This window comes from Poecilia formosa, unplaced genomic scaffold, assembly GCF_000485575.1.
Source record: "Poecilia formosa unplaced genomic scaffold, Poecilia_formosa-5.1.2 Scaffold466, whole genome shotgun sequence".
Taxonomy (NCBI): Eukaryota; Metazoa; Chordata; class Actinopteri; order Cyprinodontiformes; family Poeciliidae; genus Poecilia; species Poecilia formosa.
Genome location: NW_006800405.1, coordinates 358,337 through 366,440, shown reverse-complemented (window position 1 = coordinate 366,440; position 8,104 = coordinate 358,337). Strand labels below are relative to the sequence as shown.

Genomic DNA, 8,104 nt, shown 5'->3' with positions numbered 1-8,104 from the left:
ATCCTGATGCTTTAGCTTCATCATCCTGATGCTTTAGCTTCATCATCCTGATGCTTTAGCTTCATCATCCTGATACTTTAGCTTCATCATCCTGACTCTTGCATAAACTGTTGGTTAAAACCTGTTTGGAGGAAGGAGGACAGTGGTGGTAAAATAAACATCAAACAATACACCGGACTGGACTGGACCGGACTGGACCGGACCGAGTCCAGCTGGACATGAGCAGAAACAGAAGCTGCTCCTGAACAAAGATGGACTCCGACAGCACAGAGATGCTTTCAGTTTTATTCTCAACATGGGACAGCAAACAGGTGTGACCTTTGACCCCGGTCCTTCAGAGGTCTGTTCAGTAGATCAGCAACGGGGCGAGAACAAGGAGGAATAAATTAAAACCCACAACAGCTTGTCAGGTAAAAAACTAAATTCAGTCAGAAAATTAAATGAGGAAAAGAAAAAAATTAAAGCTTCAAACTTGACAACAAAACTAGAAGCTTCAAATAAAAACCATAAAAAGTTAGAAAATGTTCAGACTGTTTTTGGTTTGTTTCTTTCTCACTGTGCTTCTGTGGCGCCACAAACAAACCTCCACACACACACACACGCACACACACACACACACACTCTCTGTACAACAATCAGCTCAGCCTTCAGTATTTACACCAGAAATCGGTTCTGTCTCTTTAAACGTCCTCAGCCTGTCACAGAGAGGTGGGCGGAGTCAATCGTAGGCTCCGCCTCTGACTCTGCCAGGGCCAATCAGCAGCTGCTGTTCTTGAACTCTCCGTTCTCAGTGATGGACAGCTTGGTGGGGTTGCTCGGCGACAGGCCGTTGCGGACGCTGGGCGCGCTGTATCGCTCCTTCACCTGCGTCAGCGCCGCCATCAGCCGAGAGTTCGCCGCGTCCAGGGAGTCGATCCGCTTCTCCTGATTGGACAGAGACAGGAAGGGGGGGGGGCTAGAAGTCAGACTCACACTGTGACTTTCAAAATAAAGGTTTGTGAGGGGTTGATAATAAATGCCATCGGGTTAAAACCACACAGTCCATCTGAGCGGAGGAACAAACCTAAGACTCAACAGGTTGTAAAGCTTAAATGAAACTTTAAATGTGAACCTTTTACACCCTCAGTAACGATAACTGGAGGACCGGTGCTGTGGTTCTGACCCGACAGCTGCAGCCTGAAGGCAGCAGCCAATAAAACAGCCAAGAAGCTGAAACATGACATGAGGCTGAAGCTGCAGCTCTGAGGTTTCCTCCTCCTCCTCCTCCTCCTCCTCCTCCTCCTCCTCCTCGCTGCTGTCGCCTCGCTTCCACTGAGGAGGAGAAGCTCTGTGGGTCAGGGGTCAGGGGTCAGGGGTGTGGGGGTCAGCAGCCAAACTGAAGACAAACACGCCAACACGCCTGCATCACGGAGAACCTGCTGCCCACTGCAGACCACAGAAACACGACTTCACTGATTATGGATAATCAGACACCGGATCAGAACCACACTGATGGGTTCACTGGACCAAAGGGCCCAGACTGAAACACTGCAGGGTTCAGATGACACAGTTTGATGGAAACATCATTAAATATGTTTGTAATAAAGCATAAAGAAGAATTTCAGTGACGGCCAAAGCAAGAATAGGAAATGACATCATCCACTGATTGAGCCATATCTATATGAATAAATCTACATTATGATCACCAGCAGCACTGCAGGAAAGAGGCGCCAGTCAAACATGAAGATGTTTTATAATCTGGAATAATCTGGAATAATCTGGTCCCAAAACATCTTCAGGGAATGTTTCATGCCGGGGCTAAACTGAAAATAAAATCATCTGAACTATGAGCAGATTTTATGTTTGATAATCAGCATTAAACTGAGAAAACACATCAAATAGTTTTTGGTTATGAATGAACATGTTTCATCTGCTCTCCTGTTTTTAAACCTGTTTGAAATAAATAAATAACTAAAGGAGCATTTTACTGAGGACACTTTGCTATAAATAATTAAATATGTTAATTAATGTGGGATTAACTTTAACTTGTTAAAACTTTAACTTTTAACACCATCATATTTATGCAGAGCTGCAGTGAGACGACCCAACAGGGTTCATCTTCCTGGTTGCTATGGTGATTCCCTTCTTTCCTGAATCCCGCAGCATCACTGTTTCCATGAGTGAAACTATCAGAACGATAACCAGGTCCAGTAAAGACCCGAGTCTGATGGACCAAAACCGGACCAAAGTTCTGTTGGGAGAGAATCAACCAGAAACATTTTAAATGTCATTAATTATTTCAATCATCAGGTCAAAGTCAGTTTGTTCTGCAGCTGCTGCTCAGGTTTACTGGTTTATTCCCAGCAGGAAAACCAGCAACAGCGCCCCCTGCAGTCAGGTCACAGTCCAGCCTGCAGCCCTCAGTCAGGACTGAGACCTGCTCTGTGTCTGAACTCATGAATCAGAGCATGAAATCCCAGCATGAGGCTCGTCTGAGCTCTCTGATTGGCTGGCTGCGCTCTGGAGGCGTGTTGGCGTTCAGTGGTGAACGTGTTAAATCAAAACCAGTCAAAAAGAAACGGCGTGGTGGAGGTGGAGGGGGCGGAGCTACAGTTACTTGCCTGGTTGGTTTATTTCACCTCCGTTACTGACCTGAAATCAGTGAAGAGACGTGAGAAGGAACCTAAACGCCACCTGCTGGTCATGTGATGCAGCAGCTGCTTCATGACCTGACTGGCTTCAGCACCTGGTGGTGATGATGATGATGATGATGATGGTGTTTCTGTACCTGAGCGTCGATGATCTTCTGCTTGGCTTCGATCACCGCCTGCATCTCTGCGTGGTCCCTCTTCAGCTCCTCCTCCACCGCCATCAGCCTGCAGGAACAACCCAGCATGACTCTGCACTGCTTCTCATCCAGGTGTGCTGCTCAGGTGAGGCTGTACCTGCAGATGATGCTCTTCATCTGGCCGTCCTTCTCCTCCTGCTGCCTCCGCAGACGCTCCTCGCTGTCCTCCAGGCGGTTCTTATACTCCAGCAGGAGCTTCTGCATCTGCTGCTCCTGAGCCAGCAGTCGCCGCTCGTACTCCTCCAGACGGCGGCCCGACACGCGCAGACGCTCCTTCAGCCGGGAGATCTCCAGCTCGTACTGTAGACCAGTAACAGACCAGTTGGAGATCAGAGACCAGTAACAGACCAGTTAGAGACCAGTAACAGACCAGTTAAAGACCAGTAACAGACCAGTTAGAGACCAGTAACAGACCAGTTAGAGACCAGTTAGAGACCAGTGACAGACCAGTAACAGACCAGTTAGAGACCAGTTAGAGACCAGTAACAGACCAGTTAGAGACCAGTTAGAGACCAGTTAGAGACCAGTAACAGACCAGTTAGAGACCAGTGACAGACCAGTTAGAGACCAGTTAGAGGCCAGTAACAGACCAGTAACAGACCAGTTAGAGACCAGTGACAGACCAGTAACAGACCAGTTAGAGACCAGTTAGAGACCAGTAACAGACCAGTTAGAGACCAGTTAGAGGCCAGTAACAGACCACTTAAAGACCAGTGACAGACCAGTTAGAGACCAGTAACAGACCAGTAACAGACCAGTAACAGACCAGTTAGAGACCAGTAACAGACCAGTAACAGACCAGTAACAGACCAGTTAAAGACCAGTAACAGACCAGTTAGAGACCAGTAACAGACCAGTAACAGACCAGTTAGAGACCAGTAACAGACCAGTAACAGACCAGTTAGAGACCAGTAACAGACCAGTAACAGACCAGTTAAAGACCAGTAACAGACCAGTAACAGACCAGTAACAGACCAGTGACAGACCAGTAACAGACCAGTTAAAGACCAGTAACAGACCAGTGACAGACCAGTTAAAGACCAGTAACAGACCAGTGACAGACCAGTTAAAGACCAGTAACAGACCAGTAACAGACCAGTGACAGACCAGTGACAGACCAGTAACAGACCAGTAACAGACCAGTAACAGACCAGTTAAAGACCAGTAACAGACCAGTGACAGACCAGTGACAGACCAGTTAAAGACCAGTAACAGACCAGAAACAGACCAGTAACAGACCAGAAACAGACCAGTAACAGACCAGTAACAGACCAGTAACAGACCAGTGACAGACCAGTAACAGACCAGTGACAGACCAGTTAAAGACCAGTAACAGACCAGTAACAGACCAGTAACAGACCAGAAACAGACCAGTAACAGACCAGTAACAGACCAGTAACAGACCAGAAACAGACCAGTGACAGACCAGTAACAGACCAGTAACAGACCAGTTACCTTCTCCGTGTTCCGGCCTCCCTCTCTGCTCCTCTCTCCTTCCTCCTCCTCCTCATACTGGCCGTTGTTGAGGACCCACGCCGCCGTCCTCTCCACCGGAGACATGGCCGCCGCCTCCACTGGCGTTCCCACCTGGATACAGATAGTGACATCATCACAGGCCCTCAGCCAATCAGAGAGCTGTAAAGTTGTGCCATTACTTTATCCAGGTGAACAGAAACTAACTGAAGTTATTGTCTTTGCACCTCAAAGGAACGAACTGGAGCTTCAGTTGTTACAGCTGGAAACTACAGATCAGGCTGAAACCTGGCAGTAGTGACGACCTTTGACCTGAACCTTCAGAGCCACATAAAGGCAGTTCCAAAGTTGGCCTTCTGTCACCAGAACATTTCCAGGGTTAACCCTCCCGCGGTCTTGAGAGATACGGTTGCACTGATGCGCTTTTATGAGGATTTTTTTGTATGGTTTTGGGAACTGACGGTCTGACGGAACCTCCACCTGCCAGCTGTCCGACCGTAACATCTGCTGCGCTCCTGCTGAGCGTCGAACTGCCTAAAATCAACCCCTTGCTGGAATGTGCTACTCAGATAAACGAGACTCCATACCTGAGGCGACTGCTTGGCGGCGCTCCTGGAGGGCGGAGTCACGTTCTCCAGGGCGCTGGTGGACGGCTGGCGGTTGGAGGGCGTTGGCTCGGTGTTGGCGCTGCTGCTGCTTCGCAGCGAAGCGCTCTGAGGCTGAGAGCGCGGCGTCCTGGCCCCGCCCCCTCCGCGGCTCTGCTGTTCAACCTTGACGATGTGGGCGGTGCCCGCCGTGGCAGTCTGGCGGGGGATGGCCACAGCAGTGGCGGCGCCCAGCGGCAGGTCGGGCGGCGGGTGGCGGCGTGGGGTGGAGCACTCTTCGCTCTGGGTGCTCCGCCTGCTGCCGACCTCGTCCAGGCTGCTGTTGGATGCCACGCGACCTTTGCCCCCCACCTGGCTGCCGAAGTCGTCCGAGTGGCTGTGGCTGTTGTGCGAGCTCTCGGTGCTCAGGTTGTCGGAGCTGGAGTCGTGCTGCAGGGACTGGGCGGAGCGAGCGGACAGGCTGTGGGCGGCGTTGCTCAGGTGGTAGACGGGGTTCTGGAAGGACAGCGGCTGCAGGCTGCGCTGCTGGCTGAGCGACGGTGGCAGCGGACGCCTCACCTGCGGCGCGCTCTGCGGCTGGCCGTCTCTGGATGGGGCTTTGGATTGGTGCGTCGCCGGCTGAGGGGTCACCGGGTTGGAGTGGGGGTAAGTCACTGGGGGCGGGGCGGGGCCTATAGACGCCTGAGAGCCTACCCTGCTGAGGCGGGGAGGGGCCTCGTGGGGCACTGGGGGCCCTTTGGGGCCATGAAGGCTCTCAGAGTCCTGGAGGTCCACCAGAGAGACGCTGCGGCCGTTGGGCAGCAGGCCGTCCCGCTCCTCCTGATCCGAGAAGGCGGTGTGGGCAGAGGGATGCTGCTGAGCCAGCAGGGGGCGCTGGCTCCGACCGTAAGCCTCGGTCTGCTCACCGACCGGAGACTGAAGGCTGCGGCTGCAGGAAGTCACAGAAACACCGACGTTAGAGACAGAACGCAGCTTCCTCCTGTCTCTAATGATTGCTGGCATTTTTAATAAATTTTATTCTATAAATCTGATCTATAAATCTCTACTCGGATTGGCTCCAGCATATTTAAACTCTCTTTTACATAGATCTGTTACGTTCCAACAACATTTTTCTTTTGCATGTTCCACACTGCCGAACTGAAAAAGGAAAGCAAGCTTTCAGTGTGATGCTCCTTCAGCCTGGAATCAGGATGTCAGAATTGATTTCACTGGATTTATTTCGAGCGATTCTTAAAAACAGGCAACGAGAATCTTTTAAACAGTGTCGCTGTTTTTAAATTGTTTTATTCTGTTTTTTATTTGTGTATATGTATTAATCAATTTTGTTTTGTAACCAGGTTGCTGTGTACTGCAGACTTCTGCCCAGGTCCCCCTTTAAAATGAGATCTAGATCTCAATGGGGTCACCTGGTTAAATAAAGGAGTAAAAAAAAAGAAATTCATAATTCTGCAGCAGGAATCTTTGGATTATAGTTTCCAGAAAATGGCTGTGGACAGACAGCAAGGCAGCAGGGCTTTAGCTGCAGAGCCAAGAGGAGAAGCTTGGCTGCAGCCTGAAGCCAACCAGAGCTAAACTTTACCCCACACAGCATGGAGACACAGCTGACTGGACAGCTGAACCACTGCTGTGTGAAACGTCACCAAGACCAGCTTCCCTCATTCACTGGAACTTCCCTGATTCTCAGGTCAGAGGTCGTCTGGGCAGAGACACATCCGCTAAGGACCAACAATCTGAATGTCTGATTGTGTTCAGTTCTGCAGGTTTATTAACCTTCAAACTGCTTTGGCACAAACACTTCATGCTGTTTTATCAGGTTACTGCCAGATAACGATCTCTGTCTTCCTGTTTTGAGGAACGTTGTTCACGTTAATGTTACACCAGCATAACTCCACTTCCTGTCTCACAGAGTAACCTGGTTTCTGATTGGTCACCTGTCGGCGGGGTCCTCAAAGATGCGCTGCAGCCCTGACGACACGCTGCCGCTGGCGTTGTGGGCGGGGCTGTTGTCCTGGAAACGCCTCAGCTGCTGCTGGATGGGCGTGGGCGCCGACAGGCAGCGGGAGATGTCTCCCAGAATCCTCGGCAGCGGGCCCAGCTTAGCTACGGTGGCCTGCAGGAATGAATTTTCACCCTGTGGTCGCCGTGTGGTGGTGTGTTTGAGTGCAGACGGACGGAGGGGGGCGTCGGGTGGAGGCGGGAAAAGCAAAAGATGGAGGCAGGAAGTGAACAGAAAGAGGAAAACAGGAGGGAGGAAAACATGAGGAAAACGTCATGGAAACCAAAACGAACTGGACTTCATGCTTCTACCGAACAGAACCAGAACACAGCAGAGCCATGCTGAGAGCGCCTCCTACAGGTGAGACGGGTGAGGGTGAGCACAGCAGGGCTGGTGGGGGGGCATGCTGTGATGGTCGGTCCGGCGGCGTTAATCAGGTTATATGACAAACACACCAATAATCAATAATCACATTTAACACAGTAGTTAATTAGTTTAACTGAAGAGAAATCCTGTTTCGTTTGTTCTCTGTTATGAATCAGTTTCATTTTCTGGAAATAATTTCTATAAGCAGATCTGATCTGAAATAACGAATAAAAACCTGCTTTGTTTTTACAGCATGAAACTGTTTTAATCATAAAATCATCTGAAAAAAAGATTTTTTACAAAAACATCCAGTTCAAAACATTCTGTAATATTTGTCTTTCAGGTTTAACGGAAATATTTAAACATATTGTAAGACGAATTCAGCTGCAGATGGTTGATGGTTTTGAACTTTTAGTGGATTTTTTGTGAACTTCGTTTGAAAGCAGATAAAGACCTGAGCGAGTTTCTGCATGAAACCCCTCAGAGCAGTCGCTGTGGATTCAACGCCAAGATCTGCTGCCTCAGCACTTTAACCTGGAGACCCAGAATCGCATCTGGAGCCTGAGCCGACCCGGAGCGTAAAGACCAGAGGAACCGACTCACCTGCCTGACAGGAGGCCCATCAGAAGGTCACACACACCTGCACACACACATATACATATACATATACACACACACCTACACACACTCACACACACCAACACACACTCACACACACCAACACACACACACACACCTACACACACTCACACACACCTACACACACACATATACATATACACACACACACACACACCCACACATACCCCTGACCTGCCTCTCGCTTCGACCTGCATA

At 49.9% G+C, this 8,104-nt stretch overlaps 1 protein-coding gene across 11 annotated transcripts in view; it reads right to left on the bottom strand.

The window, feature by feature from the left end:
• Positions 1 to 271: 271 nt before the first annotated feature.
• Positions 272 to 8,104, bottom strand: part of rasal2 (RAS protein activator like 2) — a 49,807-nt gene continuing 41,974 nt past the window's right edge. For 7 of the 11 annotated variants that reach the window (XM_007578091.2, XM_007578087.2, XM_007578088.2 and 4 more), the window contains 6 exons: positions 6,837 to 7,036; positions 4,888 to 5,833; positions 4,283 to 4,414; positions 2,925 to 3,127; positions 2,768 to 2,855; positions 272 to 924 (listed from right to left, as the gene is read on the bottom strand). In XM_007578091.2, coding sequence (XP_007578153.1) covers positions 757 to 924; positions 2,768 to 2,855; positions 2,925 to 3,127; positions 4,283 to 4,414; positions 4,888 to 5,833; positions 6,837 to 7,036 — 1,737 coding nt within the window. In that variant the 3' untranslated portion in view covers positions 272 to 756. Of the gene's footprint in view, positions 925 to 2,600; positions 2,632 to 2,767; positions 2,856 to 2,924; positions 3,128 to 4,282; positions 4,415 to 4,887; positions 5,834 to 6,836; positions 7,037 to 8,104 lie in introns of all 11 variants that reach the window. The other 4 variants (XM_007578089.2, XM_007578090.2, XM_016664073.1 and 1 more) reach the window with 3 other exon arrangements.